The sequence below is a fragment of the Mobula hypostoma genome, chromosome 28 (genome assembly GCF_963921235.1).
Source record: "Mobula hypostoma chromosome 28, sMobHyp1.1, whole genome shotgun sequence".
Lineage (NCBI taxonomy): Eukaryota > Metazoa > Chordata > Chondrichthyes > Myliobatiformes > Myliobatidae > Mobula > Mobula hypostoma.
This window is the reverse complement of record NC_086124.1, coordinates 36597961-36618911: the sequence shown is the minus strand read 5'-3', so window position 1 is coordinate 36618911 and position 20951 is coordinate 36597961. Positions and strand designations below refer to the sequence as shown.

Genomic DNA, 20951 nt, shown 5'->3' with positions numbered 1-20951 from the left:
GGGTCAGACACAGAGTGAAGCTCCCTCCACACCGTCCCATCACACACTCCCGGGGTCAGACACAGAGTGAAGCTCCCTCCACACCGTCCCATCACACACTCCCGGGGTAAAACAGAGTGAAGCTCCCTCCACACTGTCCCATCACACACTTGCTAATTGGGTGAGGAAAATAGAGAATTCCCCCACACTGAGCAGAGGTTCCTGAGAGATACCAAGTGCTCCATCTCTGTTGAATCTGTCCCCACCCCCACATCACCCCAAACAACCACACAGTGCAATCCAATCAATTACACACTTAGGATAGAGATATAGAGGACTTACTTGTGTATATTTTAAGAGGATTACAAGTGTAATTTAAAAAGAAATCCAAAATGTATAATCGGGGCGGGGGGGGGACTGAACACAAGGAAAGTCTAGGGACATACAGAGCACGGGAACAGGCCCTTTGGCCCACATGGCCAATGCTATCCCACCAATTCCCCATCTCCACACATTCCATTTCCCAATGATTTCACTGTAACTCCTCTTCCTTGGCCGTTCAGGGGTCATCCTGATTCATCTGAAATGTTGGGTTAGACTCTCCCCGTTACTTTCGTCCACCCCAATCTCTGTGGGGAATTAACTCGTCCACATCACTTCTTACCTTCTTTTCGTTGATGCAGCACGAAAAAACATTACAGCTCGTTACAGCACCAGTTCTGCCCGTGACCAAAGTAAACCATAGAGTTGTGGACACAGCTCAGCACATCACGAAACTAGCCTCCTCTCCATGGACCCTACACCAGCCTCCCCTCCACGGACCCTACACCAGCCTCCCCTCCACAGACCCTACACCGGCCTCCCCTCCACGGACCCCACACCGGCCTCCCCTCCACGGACCCCACACCGGCCTCCCCTCCATGGACTCCACACCAACCTCCCCTCCATGGACTCCACACCAACCTCCCCTCCATGGACTCCACACCAACCTCCCCTCCAGAGACCCTACACCTGCCTCCCCTCCACGGACCCTACACCAGCCTCCCCTCCACGGACCCCACACCGGCCTCCCCTCCACGGACCCCACACCGGCCTCCCCTCCATGGACCCCACACCAACCTCCCCTCCATAGACCCTACACCTGCCTCTCCTCCACGGACTCCACACCGGCCTCCCCTCCATGGACCCTACACCGGCCTCCCCTCCATGGACCCTACACCGGCCTCTCCTCCATGGACCCTACACCGGCCTCCCCTCCATGGACCCTACACCGGCCTCCCCTCCACGGACCCTACACCAGCCTCCCCTCCACAGACCCTACACCGGCCTCCCCTCCATGGACCCCACACCGGCCTCCCCTCCATGGACCCTACACCAGCCTCCCCTCCACGGACCCTACACCAGCCTCCCCTCCACAGACCCTACACCGGCCTCCCCTCCACGGACCCCACACCGGCCTCCCCTCCATGGACTCCACACCGGCCTCCCCTCCATGGACCCTACACCAGCCTCCCCTCCATGGACTCCACACCAACCTCCCCTCCCTAGACCCTACACCTGCCTCCCCTCCACGGACTCCACACCGGCCTCCCCTCCATGGACTCCACACCAACCTCCCCTCCATGGACTCCACACCAACCTCCCCTCCATAGACCCTACACCTGCCTCCCCTCCATAGACCCTACACCGGTCTCCCCTCCATAGACCATACACTGCCCTCCCCTCCACGGACCCTACACCAGCCGGCATAATCAAAGATCCCCACCCACCCACCCCGGACATTCTCTCGTCTCCCCTCTTCCCTCAGGCAGAAGATTCAAAAGCATTCAAAACCACCAGCCTTGAGGACATGCTGGGTCAGACCCACACCAGGAGACTGTACACAGTTCCCATCTCCATTTCCCAAGGTCAGACACACACTGGGAGCACCGCGCATAGTTCCTGTCTCCGTATCCCTGGATCAGACCCTCACTGGGAGCACCGTTAGTTCCCGTCTCTGTATCCCTGGATCAGACCCACACTGGGAGCACCGTTAGTTCCTGTCTCCGTATCCCTGGATCAGACCCACACTGGGAACACCGTTAGTTCCCGTCTCTGTATCCCTGGATGAGACCCACACTGGGAGCACCGTTAGTTCCCGTCTCTGTATCCGTGGATCAGACCCACACTGGGAGCACCGTGCATAGTTCCCATCTCTGTATCCCTGGGTCAGAACCACATTGGGAGCACGTGTACAGTTCCTGTCTCCATATCCCTGGATCAGACCCACACTGGGAGCACCATTAGTTCCCGTCTCTGTATCCCTGGATCAGACCCACACTGGGAGCACCGTTAGTTCCCAACTCTGTATCCCTGGGTCAGACCCACACTGGGAGCACCGTTAGTTCCCGTCTCTGTATCCCTGGATCAGACCCACACTGGGAGCACCGTTAGTTCCTGTCTCCGTATCCCTGGATCAGACCCACACTGGGAGCACTGTTAGTTCCCGTCTCTGTATCCCTGGATCAGACCCACACTGGGAGCACCGTTAGTTCCCGTCTCTGTATCTGGATCAGTCCCACACTGGGAGCACCGTTAGTTCCCATCTTCGTATCCCTGGGTCAGACCCACACTGGGAGCACCGTTAGTTCCCGTCTCTGTATCCCTGGATCAGACCCACACTGGGAGCACCGTTAGTTCCCATCTTCGTATCCCTGGGTCAGACCCACACTGGGAGCACCGTTAGTTCCCGTCTCTGTATCTGGATCAGACCCACACTGGGAGCACCGTTAGTTCCCAACTCTGTATCTGGATCAGACCCACACTGGGAGCACTGTTAGTTCCCGTCTCTGTATCCCTGGATCAGACCCACACTGGGAGCACCGTTAGTTCCCGTCTCTGTATCTGGATCAGTCCCACACTGGGAGCACCGTTAGTTCCCATCTTCGTATCCCTGGATCAGACCCACACTGGGAGCACCGTTAGTTCCCGTCTCTGTATCTGGATCAGTCCCACACTGGGAGCACCGTTAGTTCCCATCTTCGTATCCCTGGGTCAGACCCACACTGGGAGCACCGTTAGTTCCCGTCTCTGTATCAGACCCACACTGGGAGCACCGTTAGTTCCCGTCTCTGTATCCCTGGGTCAGACACACACTGGGAGCATCGTGCACATTTCCTGGAGTGCAAATAGGAGGTGCAGGGGAGGGGAAAAGAGGTAATAAATGAAAAGGGAGGGAAAAGGAAGGGAGGTGTTAAGAGAGGAGGCTCCATGAGCAGCACTGACAACCCCCCTGTCCCTCTCCCCACAGGTTGGCCTGGCTCTCATTCAGCCTCTGCATGGCCTCAGCTGTTTGCAGCCTCAACGCCTACGCCAAGACCGCGGCGCAGGCTCGCTGCGGCCGGCAATCATTAGCGGGAACCTCCTCCTGTCGCACCCTCGCTTCCTCTCCTCCCCACCTGCTGGTACTGGACCCTGAGCTCGCCCCCTTCCTGTGGGAGCGCTCCGCCTTCCCAGCGTGTGGGCCGGGCCAGGAGGGTGAGGGTGAGGGCGAGGAAGGTTGTGAGGGCAATATTGAGGGGGGGTTCTCCCTGTCCAACGACCTCCCACCCCGCAGGCCCTCTGACTCGCCCCACTGAGGAGTGAAGAGCGAGAGGGAGGGGGTGCCCCTTAGATATTCCCCAGGGTGGGGAGTTGGTTGAGGAGTTGCTGTCCCATCTGGCCCACACTCCCTCAGACTGACCTTTCACACCTAACCCTTGCTGTGAAATGTAGACTCTTCTCCCCAAACCCCACTGCTGACTTTTCACCCACTCTGGGGTCAAGCCAAGCCCACACGACATTGCACCCCTCGTCCTCTGGGTCAAACCCCATCTCCATGACCTTTCACTCCTCACCTTCTGGGGCTAAATCCTGTCTCCACGACTTTTCAGCTCTCACCTTCTGGGATTAAAGTCCATCCCTGCGACCTCTCACCTCTCGCCTTCTGGTGCGATAGCCATCCCCGTGACATTTCACTCCTCGCTCTCTGGGTGAAACCCTTAATCCATGACATTTCACCATTTGCCTTCTATGGTCAAGCTCAGTCTCCGCGACCTTTCACCCCTCACTTTCTGGGGTCAAACTCCATTTCTCATCACCCGCCCAGTCTACTAACTTTTCACCCTTTGTCTTCAGAGGTAAACCCTCATGCGCAAGCCTCACCACCCCAACTCCTCATTCAACTCCTGCCCTCCATCGACGACCTTTCACCCACCACGAGCCAGACATCTCCTTGACCTCTCACTCCAAATGTGGCCCACTCTCACCTCTGACCTCTTTGCCACTGCTGGATGGGTCAGAGACCTGGGGTCTGGACATCAACCCTCCACCCTTCCCCTCCTGCCGAAATTATCAGTGTGCAACCTGCCATCAGGATCCCATATCACTTTATTGCAGAGAGATTTACAACGTTCACAGTTACAGATGGGCAGCTTCATAAGCTCATGGTCAACCTCATGGGAGGGGGAGGGGAGAAAGAGACAGAGACACAGATGGGGGTGGGGAAGAAAGATATATATATCTTCCCCACCTCTTGTCTGTATATGTGTCTCTATCTCTTGTGTGTGTCTGTGTCTCGGTGAACTTACATTCAGGCAACTGATAGCCACGCCCTTCATGGTTCCAAAATCATCCTCTTGGAAAGCTGCCCCACCGCCCCCCGCCCCGCATCCCGAGGCAACCCTCCACACTGGCTGCGTAGTACCACTCGCCCTCCTCCCCCACCCTCCATCCCCCCCCTTCCAGGTAGCCCCACTGATGTAACAAATGGAACCTGCCATAAGCCTCCTTCACTACCCCACCCTCGTGATGTCCAATGAGGCAAGGAGAGGAGGGAAGAGAAGGAATAGTGGGGAGGAGAGGGGCAAAATGAGGGGGCAGAGAATAGAGGAATAGGGAGGAGGGAAGGGAAAACGAAGGAGGATGGAAGGAAGGAAGGAGGAGGAGCTGGTTCCATCATGGTGTCTGACGAGTCTGGACTCAAGAGAGCGAGGCGGGGAGGAGAGATTCTTGCCTCCCCCCATCATCCTTCTCTCTTTCAACCCCAGGCTTGGTTCTTGCAGTAATGCAGCACCAACTTGCCGTCACTTCCGAAGCACTGGAAGAAAAAAAAAAGGTGCAAGGGAACTTAGAGACACCCTGGGGCCACTGTTCAGACACAGAGGCCCCCAAAACTGAGTGGGAGGGGGCCCAGGATCTTTACCCCCCCCCACCCCAATCCTCCTCCTTACATATCTGACTCTGAGCTCTGGAACTGTCTGCCTCGCCTCATTCTGTGTACAAGCGATAAGAAAAGTTTCTTCCTTCGCAATCCTCTATAGATCACCTCCCCTCTCTCATTTCCCGTTAAATCAGGGGATCCCGCCAGGGATACACAGACACCTCCATTAATGGCTGGGGTCCATGGCTTTAAAAAAGAGGTGGAGAATCCCCCATTTTAAATCATCAATTCCCCCCTCAACTTCCTCTCGAATATAACCACCCCTTACCTTAAACTTGTTTTCCCTTGTTCTACCTCAATGAACTGTGTAACGAGCATATCTGTATGGACAGTGTGTGTAACGAGCTGATCGCTGTCGACAGTGCGCATAACAAGCTGATCACTGTCGACACTGCGTGTAACGAGCTGATCGCTGTCGACAGTGTGCAATTACTGTATCTCAGTCCATGTCTCAATAATAAACCAAGTTGTTCTCATGACCCTTGCAGCTTATTGTCTGCCTGCGCTGCCCTTTCTCTGTAACTGTAACACTTTATTCTGCACTCTGTTATTGGTTTCCCTTGCTCTGTGTAATGATCTGATCCGTATGCAAGACAAGATTTTCACTGTATCTCGGTACGTGTGACAATGATAAACCAATTCCAATTCCAAGCCCATCTTTCCTCAAAGTAAGGATACCGGAAGTCCCCACGGTATTCACCAGGACCCTGGACAGCTTGCGACATAAATTAGACCACAGGACACAGGAGCAGAATTAAGCCACTCTGCGCATCTTATCTGCTCTGCCATTCCGTCATGGCTGATTTATTGTCCCTCTCCTGCCTTCTCCCCGTGACCTTTAACATCCTGACTAATCAAAAACCTTTGCTTTAAATATACCCAATGTCTTGACCTCAACAGCCAACTGTGGCAATGAATTCCACAGATTCACCACCCTCTGGTTAAAGGACTGCCTCCTCACCTCTGTTCTAAATAGGTTTCCCTCCATTCTGAGGCTGTACCCTCTGGTCCTTGGCTCCCCACTATAGTTCCCACCTGCTTCAAAAGGGCAACAATTATACCAGCAACACAAAATAATCTGCAGATGCTGTGATCAAAGCAACACTTTCAGTACGCTGGATGAACTCAGCAGGTCGGGCAGCATCAGTCAGAAACGATGAGTCGACGTTTCGGGCCGGAACCCTTCGTCAGGACTGAAGAATGAAAGATGGGGAAGGATTTGAAGAATGCTTGTAGCTTCAGTCGAAAGACCAGTAATTTGAAAGACAAAGGGGTGGGGGAGGGGAAGCATTGACGTCATAGCCCTGAAAACAATGGGTAATAGAAGAAGGAGGTGGAACCATGAGGGAGCTGGGGGGGGGGGCAGAGTGAAATAGGGATAGGGGAAGGGAGGGGGAGGGAAGTACCGGAAGTTGGAGAATTCTATGTTCATACCAAGGGGCTGGAGACTACCTAGACGGTATATGAGGTGTTGCTCCTCCAACCTGAGTTTAGCCTCATCATGGCAGTAGAGGAGGCCATGTATGGACATATCTGAATGGGAATGGGAAGCAGAGTTGAAGTGGGTGGCTACCGGGAGATCCTGTCTGTTGTGGCGGACGGAGTGGAGGTGCTCGACGAAGCGGTCCCCCAATCTGCGTCGGGTTTCACCGATGTAGAGGAGGCTGCACCGGGAGCACCGGATGCAATAGATGACCCCAACAGACTCGCAAGTGAAGTGTTGCCTCACCTGGAAGGACTGTTTGGGCCCTGAATGGTTGCAAGAGATGAGGTGTAGGGACAGGTGTAGCACTTGCACTTACAGGGATAAGTGCCGGGTGGGAAATCCGTGAGGAGGGATGTGTGGATAACGGAGTTGTGGAGGGAACGATCCTTGCAGAAAGCGGAGAGGGGTGGAGAGGGAAAGATATGCTTAGTGGTGGGGTCCTGTTGAAGGTGGCGGAAGTTGCGGAGGATAATGTACTGGATCCGGAGGCTGGTGGGGTGGTAGGTGAGGACAAGGGGAACTCTGTCCCTGTTGTGGTGACGGGAGGATGGGGTGAGGACCGAAGTGCGGGAAATGGAGGAGATGCGGGTGAGAGCATCATTGATGACTGTAGGAGGGAAACCACGATCCTTAAAGAAAGAGGACATTTGAGATGTCCTGGAACGGAAAGCCTCATCCTCGGAGCAGATGCGGCGGAGACGGAGGAACTGGGAATAGGGAATGGCATTTTTGCATGTGGTGGGGTGGGAAGAGGTAGAGTCGAGATATATACCAGCACCCAAGAAGAGTAGTGAGCTGCTTTAATGACTGTCGTTGAACTCACATCTACTGTGATGAAATACTTTGAGAAATTGATCTTGGCTAGACCTCAGTAAGGTCAAACACAGAAAACCTGCAGACCTGCTGGAAATACAAGAAACTCCTGCCTCAGGAGTTGCCTATCACCACAACAGGTCTATGGCAGATGTAAACTCAATCACTCTCCATGTGGCCTTAGATCACCTGGACAATACAATCACCTATGTCAGGATACTGTTCATGGACTATAACCCAGCGTTTAACATATCATTCCCACAGCCCTGATCAATAAGCTACAGAATCTGGGTCTCTGGACCTCCCTCTGCAATTGGATCCTCAACTTCCTAACAGGAAGACCACTATCCATGCGGATTGTAAGTAATATCTCCTCCTCGCTGACGACCAACACTGGCGCACCTCGGGGTGTGTACTTAGCCCACTGCTCTACTCTCTCCACATCCATGGCTGTGTGGCTAGGCATTGCCCAAATACCACCTATAAATTTGCTGATGATACAGCCATTGTTGGCAGAATCTCAGACGATGACGAAAGGGCGTACAGGAGCGAGATATACCAGCTGGTGTCACAGCAACAACCTGGCACTCATTAATAAGACCAAAGAACTAATTGACGACTTCGGGAAGGGTAGGATGAGGGAACATGAACCCATCCTCATTGAGGGATCAGAAGTGGAGAGAGCGAACAACTTCAAGTTCCTGGAGTCAACATCTCAGAAGATACAACTTAGTCCCAACATATCAATGCAACTATAAAGAGAAGACAGTGGCTAAATTTCATCAGGAATTTGAGGAGATTTGGTTTGTTAACTAAAACACTTGAAAACTTCTACTGACATACCATGTAGAGCATTCTGACAGGTTGCATCACTGTTTGGTATCGCGGGCGGGGGGGGGGGGGGGCTACTGCACAGGACCAAAAGAACCTGCAGAGGGTTGTAAATCCAGTCAGCTCCATCTTGGGTACTAGCCTACAAAGTTCCCAGGACATCTTCAGGGAGCGGTGTCTCAGAAAGGCAACATCCATTATTAAGGACCTCCAGCACCCAGGACAGCCCTTTTCACACTGTCACCAGCAGGTAGGAGATACAGAAGCTTAAGGCACACACTCAGCGATTCAGGATCAGCTTCTTCCCCTCTGCCATCCGATTCCTAAATGGACACTACCTCACTACATTTTATTTCTGTTTTTGCAGTACTTATTTACTACACATACCTATACAGACTGTAATTCAGTTTTGTCTATGTTTATTATGTATTGCATTGAACTGCTGCTGCAAAGTTAACAAATTTCACAACATATGCCGGTGATATTAAACCTGATTCTGATTCTTTTTCTCCACATCCAGTCTATCAAGGCCATTCAATGAGATCTCCCCCCCCCCCTCACTTTACCCCCTTCCCTGACCAGCTCTGCACCCTATTCTGGTGAATTTGAAATGCCTCATCACCTACACACACAGCGATGGTGAATGGGCTTATCTCACCTCATACAGCGTTCCCACCTCCTGATCGGGACTCGGAGCGAACGACTGGTTTACATAGATGAACTGAAGGGGAGAGAGAGAGAGAGAGAATGCATACAGAATCTGATGAATCAAAGTAAATGTATTATTAAAGTACATCTACACTCAGTGGCCATTTTATCTGGTACACCCACTACATATCTAATCAGCCAATCGTGACAGCAACTCAATGCATAAAAGCATGCAGACATGGTCACGAGGCTCAGCTGTTGTTCTGACCAAACATCAGAACGGGGAAGAAATGTCATTTACTTACTTATTTGGAGGTGCCGCGTGGAACAGGTGTTTCTGGCCCAACGAGCCGAGCTGCCCCAGCAACCCAATTTAACCCTAACGTAATCACAGGACAATGACCAATTAACCTACCAGAGGAAACCCACACATTCCATGGGGAGGACGTACAGAGACACCTTGCAGAGGATGCTGGGATTGACCCCGACCTCGTGCAAGGCCGTCGCACTATCCGCTACACTACAGTGGCGATCGAGGTGACTTTAACCATGGTGCCAGACAGGGTGGTTTGAGTATCTCAGAAACTACTGATCTCCTGGGATTTTTACACACAACAGTCTCTAGCGTTTACAGAGAATGGTGCAAGAATAAAATCTATACATAATTGAGTTGCCTGGGACTGTACTCGCTGGAATTCAGTAGGATGAGAAGGATCTTATAGAAACATAAAAAATTTATGAAAGGCAAACACGAGCAAATCTGCAGATGCTGGAATTTCAAACAACACACAGAACAGTTGCTGGTGAACGCAGCAGGCCAGGCGGCATCTCTAGGAAGAGGTACAGTCGACGTTTCGGGTCGAGACCCTTCATCAGGACTGACTGAAAGAAGAGCTAGTAAGAGATTTTTCACTCTTACTAGCTCTTCTTTCAGTTAGTCCTGACGAAGGGTCTCGGCCCGAAACGTCAACTGTACCTCTTCCTAGAGATGCCGCCTGACCTGCTGCGCTCACCAGCAACTTTTAAATTATGAAAGGGATAGATAGAGGCAGGAAAGTTGTTTCTACTAGTAGGTGAGACAAGAATTAAAGGACATAGTCTCAAGATTCGGGGGAGTAGATTTAGGACGGTGGTGAGGAGGAACTGCTTTTCCTAGAGAGTGGTGAATCTATGGATTCTCTGCCCAATGAAGCATTGGAGGCTACCTCAGTAAGTAAATTTAAGACAAGGATGAATAGATTTTTGCATAGTAGGGGAATTAAGAGTTATGGGGAAAGGCAGATAGGTGGAAATGAGTCCATGGACAGATCTTACTGAATGGTGGAGCAGGCTCGATGGGCCAGATGGCCTACTCCTGCTCCTATTTCTTATGTTCTTATAAACAAAGACTAACAAACAATTAACATGAAAAAAGACAATTTGTACAAATGAAAAATCACACTAAGAACATGATTTGTAAAGAGTCCTTGAAAGTGAGTCTGTGGAATCAGCTCGGCGTTAAGGTGAGTAAAGTTAGCACACGGGTTCAGGAGCCTGATGATTGACGGGTAATAACCGTTCCTGAACCTGCTGGTGTGGGACCAAAGGCTCCTGTACCTCCTCAAACAAGAGAAAATCTGCAGATGCTGTAAATCCAAGCAACACACACAAAACGCTGCCAGGCAGCATCTATTGGAAAAGAGTAAAAAGTTGATGTTTCGAGCCGAGATCCTTCATCAGGACTGGAGAGAAAAAAGATGAAAAGTCAGAGTAAGAAGGTGGGGGGAGGGGAGGAAGGTCGTAAGTGAGGGGTGAAACCGGGAGGGGGAAGTGTACAGTAAAGAGCTGGGAAGTTGATTGGTGAAAGCGATAAAAGGCTGGAGAAGGGTGAATCTGATAGGAGAGGACAGAGGGCCTTGGAAGAAATGGAAGGGGGAGGAACACCAGAGGAAGGCGATGGGTAAGTAAGGAGATAGGGAAAGATAGATAGAGGGGAGAGAAGAGGGAGAGGGAGGGAGAGAGTTCCCCCATTCCCCTAATCCCCCTATTGTTCACCCCAGTTTGGCAAAAGAATAAATCAAGGAAGGTAGTGCACCCGTGGCTGACAAGGGAAGTTAGGGATAGTATCAATTCCAAAGAAGAAGCATACAAATTAGCCAGAAAAAGTGGCTCACCTGAGGACTGGGAGAAATTCAGAGTCCAGCAGAGGAGGACAAAGGGCTTAATTAGGAAAGGAAAGAAAGATTATGAGAGAAAACTGGCAGGGAACATAAAAACTGACTGTAAAAGCTTTTATAGATATGTGAAAAGAAAAAGATTGGTTAAGACAAATGTAGGTCCCCTACAGACAGAAACAGGTGAATTGATTATGGGGAACAAGGACATGGCAGACGAATTGAATAACTACTTTGGCTCTGCCTTCACTAAGGAGGACATAAATAATGTTCCGGAAATAGTAAGGGACAGAGGGTCTAGTGAGATGGAGGAACTGAGGGAAATACATGTTAGTAGGGAGGTGGTGTTAGGTAAATTGAAGGGATTAAAGGCAGATAAATCCCAAGGGCCAGATGGTCTGCATCCCAAAATGCTTAAGGAAGTAGCCCAAGAAATAGTGGATGCATTAATGATAATTTTTCAAAACTCTTTAGATTCTGGACTAGTTCCTGAGGATTGGAGGGTGGCTAACGTAACCCCGCTTTTTAAAAAAGGAGAGAGAGAGAAACCGGGGAATTATAGACTGGTTAGCCTAATGTCGGTGGTGCAGAAAATGCTAGAGTCAGTTATCAAAGATGTGATAACAGCACATTTGGAAAGCGGTGAAATCATCGGACAAAGTCAGCATGGATTTGTGAAAGGAAAATCATGTCTGACGAATCTCACAGAATTTTTTGAGGATGTAACTAGTAGAGTGGATAGGGGAGAACCAGTGGATGTGGTATATTTGGATTTTCAAAAGGCTTTTGACAAGGTCCCACACAGGAGATTAGTGTGCAAACTTAAAGCACACGGTATTGGGGGTAAGGTATTGATGTGGATAGAGAATTGGTTGGCAGACAGGAAGCAAAGAGTGGGAATAAACGGGACCTTTTCAGAATGGCAGGCAGTGACTAGTGGGGTACCACAAGGCTCAGTGCTGGGGTCCCAGTTGTTTACAATATATATTAATGACTTAGATGAGGGAATTAAATGCAGCATCTCCAAGTTTGCGGATGACACGAAGCTGGGCGGCAGTGTTAGTTGTGAGGAGGATGCTAAGAGTATGCAGGGTGACTTGGATAGGTTAGGTGAGTGGGCAAATTCACGGCAGATGCAGTTTAATGTAGATGGATGTGAGGTTATCCAATTTGGTGGCAAAAACAGGAAAACAGATTATTATCTGAATGGTGGCCGATTAGGAAAAGGGGAGGTGCAACGAGACCTGGGTGTCATTATACACCAGTCATTGAAAGTGGGCATGCAGGTACAGCAGGCGGTGAAAAAGGCAAATGGTATGCTGGCATTCATAGCAAGAGGATTCAAGTACAGGAGCAGGGAGGTACTACTGCAGTTGTACAAGGCCTTGGTGAGCCCACACCTGGAGTATTGTGTGCAGTTTTGGTCCCCTAATCTAAGGAAAGACATTCTTGCCCTAGAGGGAGTACAAAAAAGGTTCACCAGATTGATTCCTGGGATGGCAGGACTTTCATATGATGAAAGACTGGATCAACTAGGCTTATACTCTCTGGAATTTAGAAGATTGAGGGGGGATCTTATTGAAACGTATAAAATTCTAAAGGGATTGGACAGGCTAGATGCAGGAAGATTGTTCCCGATATTGGGGAAGTCCAGAATGAGGGGTCACAGTTTGAGGATAAAGGGGAAGCTTTTTAGGACCGAGATTAGGAAAAATTTCTTCACACAGAGAGTGGTGAATCTGTGGAATTCTCTGCCACGGGAAACAGTTGAGGCCAGTTCATTGGCTATATTTAGATATGGCCTTTGTGGTTAAAGGGATCGGGGGTATGGAGGGAAGGCTGGTACAGGGTTCTGAGTTGGATGATCAGCCATGATCATACTGAATGGCGGTGCAGGCTCGAAGGGCCGAATGGCCTACTCCTGCACCTATTTTCTATGTTTCTATGAGAGGGAGAGGGGGAGAGCGGGAGAGGGGGAGGGGGGGAGAGAGGGAGAGAGGGAGGGAGGGGGGAGTGGGGGAGAGGGGGAGAGGGGGAGAGGGAGGGGGAGGCAGGGGGGAGGAAGGGAGAGAGGGAGAGAGGGAGGGGGGAGTGGGGGAGAGGGGGACAGAGAGGGAGAGAGAAAGAAATAGGGAAACAGGAATGGGGGGGGCAGAGAGCATTGCTGGAAGTTTGAAAAATCGATGTTCACACCATCAGGTTGGAGACTACCCAGACAGTGTTGCTCCTCCAATGTGAGTGCGGCCTCGTTGTGACTGGGGAGGAGGCCATGGACTGACATATGGGAATGTGAAGTGGAATTGAAATGGGTGGCCACCAGGAGATCTTGCTTCTTCTGGCGAATGGTGCGTGGGTACTCAGTGAAGCGGTCTCCCAATCTACATCAGGTCTCACCGATATACAGGAGACCACACCAGGAGACTCCTTTACCTACTGCCTGATGGCAACAGAGAGAAGAGAGCACAGCCTGGATGGTGGGGGTCCTTGATAATGGATGCTGCTTTCTTGTGACAGCTCTCAGTGTAGATGTGCTCAACTGTAGAGAGGATTTTTCCTGCAAAGGCCCGGGCCGATCCACTTCTTTCTGTTGCCTTTCCTGTTCCTGTTTCGATACCCGGCCATGATGCAGCCAGTCAATACACTCCCCAGCACACAACTATAGAAGCTAGCCAATGGTGACATGCCAAATGTACGTAGACTTCCTCTGATACAACAACACCAAGTCCTAGGTGGAGTGGATGCGGTTTCCAGTCGTGGGAGAATTGGCACCAGAGGGCACAGCCTCAGAAAAGAGAAACGTGAGAGGAATTTCTTCAGCCAGAGAGTGGTGAATCTATAGGATTCACTGACGACAAATATCACTGGGTATATGTAAAGTTGAGGTTAATAGGTTCTTCATTAGTAAGGGTGCCAAAGGTTATGCAGCGAAGGCAAGAGAATGGGGTTGAGAGGGATAATAAATCAGCCATGATGGAATGGCAGAGCAAACTCAAGGGGACAAATGGTCCAATTCTGCTCCTCTGTCTTATGGTCTTATTTGCAAGGAGAGTTTGATGTTTTTGGTTGGTTGTTCAGTTTATTAATTTAATGTTATATGTTAATTAGGTGGATGACAAAATTGATGATTTTGTGGCCAAGTTTGCAGACAATACCAAGGTATGTGAACGGGCAGGGGGTCTGCAGAAAGGCCTGTACAGATTAGGAGAGAGGTGAAGGGTCAGACAATGTTGAGGAAACAGGGAGTCTGCAGAAAGGCCTGTACAGATTAGGAGAGAGGTGGAGGGTCAGGCAATGAGGAAACAGGGAGTCTGCAGAAAGGCCTGTACAGATTAGGAGAGAGGTGGAGGGTCAGGCAATGTTGAGGAAACAGGGAGTCTGCAGAAAGGCCTGTACAGATTAGGAGAGAGGTGAAGGGTCAGGCAATGAGGAAACAGGGAGTCTGCAGAAAGGCCTGTACAGATTAGGAGAGAGGTGGAGGGTCAGGCAATGTTGACGAAACAGGGAGTCTGCAGAAAGGCCTGTACAGATTAGGAGAGAGGTGGAGGGTCGGGCAATGAGGAAACAGAGAGTCTGCAGAAAGGCCTGTACAGATTAGGGGAGAGATGGAGGGTCAGGTGATGAGGAAACAGGGAGTCTGCAGAAGGACTTGTACAGATTGGGAGATTGGTGGAGAAGCAGGCAATGTTGAGGAAGCAGCAAATATACAGAAGGATTTACATAGTTTAGTAGTTGGAGGATCAGGCAGTGTTGAAGAAGCAGGGTGTCTACAGATGGATTTGGACTGATTAGGAGATGGTGGAGGAGCAGGTATAGTTGGGGAAGTAGCGGGTCTACAGGAAGACTCACCAACTGTTCCAGAGGTTCCAATTTGAGGAACTTCTTCACAAACTGCCCGAGGGCTTGAATGGTCCGCGATCTCTCCACCGTCCACTTCTTCTGTTTCATGATGGGGGTGTCCCCAACTGCCTTCAGCAGAATGTCAACTTTGGTGGGAGAGGAAAGAGGAAGGGGCAAATGCATCAGTGCTGATGCTTCCCAACCCAAACACCCTGCTCCCTCCCTGGCCACCCCTCCAAATCAATCTCCCCATCACCGATCTCCCTCGATCCTCACCCCCTCCTCAATCTCTCTTACTTGTCCATTCCTCTCCCTCAATCCCCAGTTATCTCCATCCATCCCCCAGTGCTTCCTTGGAACTTGTTGACCGCCCCCCCCCCCACTTGCCTGCCAATTGAATTGAATTAACTTTATTACTTACATCCTGCACATACATGAGGAGTAAAAATCTTTACAGTACGTCTCCATCTATATGTGCAATTTATAGTAACTTATAATAAATAGTATGTTCAAAAGGATAGTCAATATAACATAGAAATACAGTTGTATCAGCATGAATTAATCAGTCTGATGGCCTGGTGGAAGAAGCCTGTTGCTCCTGGCTTTTATGCTGCGATACCTTTTCCAAAGGTAGCAGCTGGAAGAGTTTGTGGTTGGGGTGACCCTCTCAACCCCAGACCCTTTGATGTCTATATGGGTTCGCCTGTTTCCATTCCTCCTCTAGTCCACAACCAGCTCCTTTGTTTTTGCGACATTGAGGGAGAGGTTGTTTTCCTGACACCACAGTGTCAGGGTGATGACTTCTTCCCTGTGGGCCGCCTCGTTATTATGGGTGCCAAAGCAGTTAGGACAACGCTTGGGGTGCGGAGTTCATTTCTGGCACCGTTCTGTAAGGAGTTTGTACGTTCTCCCCGTGATCACTTGGGTTTCCTCTGGGTGCTCCAATTTCCTCCCACAGTCCAAAGACGTAGCGGTTGATAGGTTAATTGGTCATTGTAAATTGTCCCGTGATTAGATTGGGGTTAAACTGGTGGTGGCTGGGTGCTGCAGCCTGTTGGGCCAGAAGGCATTGCTCCTCACGTATCTCCGGAAATAAATAAATCACCCTCCAACACCTCCTCTTCACCCCTTCCACTTCCTCTTCCTCAACCCCTATCACAGACATCCCACCTCTCCCAGGAGTTCCAGGAGTCTCCCGCATATCGATAGCGGCTCCCTGATGCCTGCAAATTATATACAATATCCCGGAAATCGATCTTTTAGAGAGGAACAGGAAAAAAAAGAAAGAAAGAAAATGAATGAATCCTGCTTGATCTCTCTTTGTGCTAAGTAGACCCATCAGTTTTCTCTGTGGGCGGGCTTTACAGTCGACCTCTCTCTCTCTTCCACATTCCATCAGTTCAGTTACTGCCATCTGTAATGACACTGAAATGATCCGGACAACTGTCGGTGATGAAGTACAAAAGCCTGGCGAAGAAATTCCCAAGGCTGGTGGTGACAACCTGACCACGCGAGGTTGTCCTATACAGGCTGGGCGCGTCGGTGTCTTAAGGAGGATTAGAGCGGGGTTTAAATTGGAGCGAAATTCCAAAAACATCCACTAAGACATCTTTAAAAACGTGCTCGCAGCAAGCAAATTCTTGTGTTTTTTTTCCTGAAACACTTCCACTTACAGGTACATCAAAGCCCGAGATGGGCTGGGTTTAAGTGCAGCCATTTTCAGCCAGATGACAATAAACTTGAACTTGAAGATACAGAGCTTCTAAATCACTCATTTAAAATCCCCCATTTCGTTGCAAAAAAGTTAGTTCTGATCCCGATTATTGCAGGGTGTGTGTGTGTATGTGTATGTGTGTGAGAGAGAGAGAGACACACACACACTACGGACGTATATGCAATTGGACGTTGTCCGAACGGACATTAAGCGGCGCACACCTGTAATACGGATACACCTTATGCTTTTATTTCTTTTAGGGACCACAACATATCAGGGAGGCTAAGCACAGGGAAGGCTGCTCAAAGTATTTCACAGTTCTTTTCAGCAGAAAACCAAAGTCTGACAGAGAAGGTCACTAGAGCTGAGGTGTACTTTACATCTTTCATCGTTGAATATAACCTGCCATTCCAGGGGTGTAAGCACACAGGTGAGCTATTCAGGAAAATGTTTCCCGATTCAGAAATAGCAAAAAACCATGCCTGCTCATCAACCAAGCTGTTGTGGACATGGCATATTAAGAAAGAATTCAGAAGTCAGCTGTCTCACAAAACACTTGTGAATCTGATGTCTTGCAAAATTAACAAATTCATTGAACAGACTGCTCTAAGGTTGAGACCTCCCTGAACTGAGTTTTTGCAGGGTGGGATGTCGCTATCATCTTCACCCCTACCCTCTTTCCTCTTCCACACCCTCCTACCCCCTTCCCTCCTCCTCACTCTCCTACCCTCCCCTCCCCTCCCCACCAACCCCACCCCCTCACGCTCCCCATTGGCTAACCGGCCACAGCTGACAGCACCCGCCCACCTCGCTATCCCACTGCTATTGCTTCCGGCCACTCTCCATCAAGCCGATCCCTCCGCAATCTGACCTGCCCACTGCCCGCACCTGTCACCACTCAACCCATTCTCCTTCCCGTACTCCGTCTTGTCGTAACTCAACTGCGCTGCTTCACTCCTGCTATCACTCAGCCATCCCACTTTCCCGCTCACCGTCTATTGGCCGCGCCTGCTGTCACTCAACCATCCCACTTTCCCGCCCACCGTCTATTGGCCGCGCCTGCTGTCACTCAACCATCCCACTTGCTCGCCCACCGTTCATTGGCCGCACCCGCCGTCACTCAGTCCCCCGGCCTGCCGCTGCCTCCTCCCCACTCCGCTGTTGCCCCTCCGCTCACTTTTGCGCCGCTGTTGCTCTTCAGCCGGCGGCTCCTCAGCAACCGCTGGAGTTTCGGGGGGCGTGTCTGACGCCTCAGTGGCCTCCCGTTGCCCCCCGTCGGCTCGTCCGCCCTTTCCCTCCGTGTCCGCCATCGCCCAGGGCCCCCTTAGGCCTCGGCCGGACGTGAGGTATTCAGGCGGGCGGAAGCACGGGAGAAGTGGCGGCCATCTTTAAGGCAGGCGGAAACCCGCCCAGCTGCCAATTTGCCTATAAACCAGAAATCCCTTCCGTAACCGCCTGTTTGCAACAAGTTATACATAAGTAATGCAAAAATAGAAATTAAAAATGCTGAGGTAGTGTTAACTGATACGAGAAAATTTGCAGATGCTTGAAATCCAAAGAAACACACACTTCCGGGTGAAGCATCACAGTCTGAAACATCGATTGTTTCCTTTAAAGAGATGCTGCCTGACCTGCTGTGTTCCGCCAGCAGTTTGTGTGTGTTTTGAGTGTTGCTTAGGTAGTGTTCATGTCTTCAATATCTATTCAGAAATGTGATGACAGAGGGGAAGAAGCTATTCCCCAATCATTGAGTGTGTGTATTCAGGCGTCTGTACCTCCTCCCTGATGGTAACAGGGCATGACCTGGGTGATTGGCGGGGGGGGGAGTGGTCCTTAATGATGGATGCTGCCTTTTTGAAGATTTCCTGGATTCTACGGAGGCTAGTGTCCATGATGGAGCTGACTGCCTTTACAACTCTCTACAGCAGACATCCCACCCTGCAAAAACTCATCTCAGGGAGGTAACAACCCCATATCCCACCCCCTCACCTCCACCACCGTCGACCTCCAAGCGTGTATGTAATACTTTGTTTAGTGATTTTGTCTAACAAGTTGGGTATATGCAGAAAATGTGATATTAAAATATGTACTTATATTATCATGTTTATTCTATTACAACTTTAAGCCAGTCTACAGGGAGTTTGGCCTCATCACGTAGGACATCAATAGAGTAGCTCCTTAAACTAGCAGCTCGCCAGTTAGTTTAAATAACGTTAGCTATGCTAACGAACGAATGACATCTGTTAAACTCACCTCAACATGTCTTTTACATTTTAACCCACCATGGGCGATAGAAAAGTCACTGTTGCAAACAGTGCAGCGAGCAACACTGTCATTATTTTGAGGTCGACTGTAAAGCCCGCCCACAGAGAAAACTGATAGGTCTACTTAGCACGAAGAGAGACCAATCAGGATTCGGATTCAGATCCCCTCTTCCCCTCTTCCCCTCTTCCCCTCTTCCCCTCTTCCCCTCTTCCCCTCTTCCCCTCTTCCCCTCTTCCCCTCTCGCCTCTCTGCCCCTCTCCCTCTCCTCGATTTCCGGGCAGCAGGGAGTCGCTATCAATATGCGGGAGACTCTTGGAACTTCCAGGAGAGGTGGGATGTCTGCTACAGCTTTTCTTGATCCTGTGCAGTAGTATGTAATGTTACCATATGCTACTCTAAGATTCACTTTCTTGCCGTTTATCACAGGAAAATAAAGAAAATACAATAGAATTTGTGAAATGGCTGTACATAAACAAATAGAGTCTGACAAACAGTGAAGGGTCTCGGCCCAAAACATCGACTGTTTATTCATTTCCGTAGATGCTGTCTGACCTGCTGAGTTTCTCCAGCATTTTGCGTGTATCAATATACAGAAGTTCAGATTGTTGTCATTATATTTGAGCTACAATAACAACGGTGTTAAAAAACAATGTTATCTATATCACATTCCTTCCTCTCCAGCTCTTGAAGTTTTTTGTCCAAAGCAGCAATGGAGGCTACCTCAGTAAATATATTTAGGACAAGGTTGGATAGATTTTTGCATAGTTGGGGAATTAAGGGTTTTGGGGAAAAGGCAGGTAGGTGGAAATAAGTTCATGGTCAGGTCAGCCATGAATTTATTGAATGGTGGAGCAGGCTCAGTGGGCCAGATGGCTGACTCCTGCTCCTATTTCTTATCTTGACCTTCCCACCCACCAGGCTTCACCTATCAGCTTCCAGCTTTCCTCCTTCCCTTCACCCCGGCTGTGTCTCCCCCGCCCCTTCCTTTCCAGTTTTGGCCTGAAATGCTGATTATTTATTCATTTCCATAGATACTGCCTGACCTACTGAATTCCTCCGGCATTTAGTGTGTGTTGTCTTTTAAAAAGATTAATATTAATCATTTTGCCCAGGTCAGCATCAGATCCAGGTTTTTCTCAAGTTCGAGTTTATTGTCATTCAAATGTACTCATGTGCACCTGTAGACGAGATAATGTTCCTCTGGAGAGGATCAGAAGTGGAGAGGGTCAGCAGCTTTAAATTCATTGGTGTTAATATTTCAGAGGATCTCTCCTGGACCAGCAGCTAACTGCATTGTGAAGAAAGCACTGATACACCCCGACTTCCTTAGGAGTCTGTGGAGATTCAGCATGATATAGAAACGTAGGAAACCTACAGCACAATACAGACCCTTCGGCCCACAAAGCTGTACCGAACATGTCCTTACTTTAGAAATTACCTAGCGTTATCCATAACCCTCTATTTTTCTAAACTCCATGTACCTATCCAGGAGTCTCTTAAAAGACCCTATCGTATCCACCTCCACCACCATCGCCTTTGACAAACTTCTATAGATGTGCAGTGGACAGTGTATTGACTGACTGCATCACGGTCTGGTACGGTAACACCAATGCTTTTAATGGAAAATCGTACAAAAGGTAGTGGATTCTGCCCAGTACATCACAGGTGAAACGCTCTCCGCCATTGAGCACATCTGCATGACATGCTGTCAGAAGACAGCAGCATCCATCGTCAGAGATCTCCACCACCCAGGCCAGGCTCTCTTCTCACTGCCGCCATCAGGTGGAAGGTACGGGAGCCTCAGGACTCGCACCACCAGGTTCAAGAACAGTTACCACCCCTCAACCATCAGGCTCTTGAACAAAAGGGGACAACTACACTCACTTGCCCCATCCAGTAAGGTATTCCAACAGCAAATGATCTCACCTTAAGGACTCTATCTTGTCCTCGTTATTTATTACTATTTGTTTAGATTTTCATTTGCAC

General features: G+C 49.9%; 2 protein-coding genes across 2 annotated transcripts in view; one reads left to right on the top strand and one right to left on the bottom strand.

Moving 5' to 3' along the window:
• Positions 1 to 4232, top strand: part of LOC134338847 (germ cell-specific gene 1-like protein) — a 39723-nt gene extending 35491 nt beyond the window's left edge. The window contains exon 5 of the mRNA XM_063034990.1: positions 3269 to 4232. Coding sequence (XP_062891060.1) covers positions 3269 to 3596 — 328 coding nt within the window. The 3' untranslated portion in view covers positions 3597 to 4232. The remainder of the gene's footprint in view (positions 1 to 3268) is intronic.
• A 136-nt stretch (positions 4233 to 4368) lies between these two features.
• On the bottom strand, positions 4369 to 18056 carry atg12 (ATG12 autophagy related 12 homolog (S. cerevisiae)). The gene is made up of 4 exons (XM_063034991.1): positions 17878 to 18056; positions 14996 to 15132; positions 9007 to 9069; positions 4369 to 5095 (listed from the first exon to the last, which is right to left on the bottom strand). The coding sequence occupies exons 1-4, from the start codon at positions 18008 to 18010 to the stop codon at positions 5036 to 5038; spliced, it is 393 nt and encodes a 130-aa protein (XP_062891061.1). The 5' UTR covers positions 18011 to 18056; the 3' UTR covers positions 4369 to 5035.
• Between the last annotated feature and the right edge of the window lie 2895 nt (positions 18057 to 20951).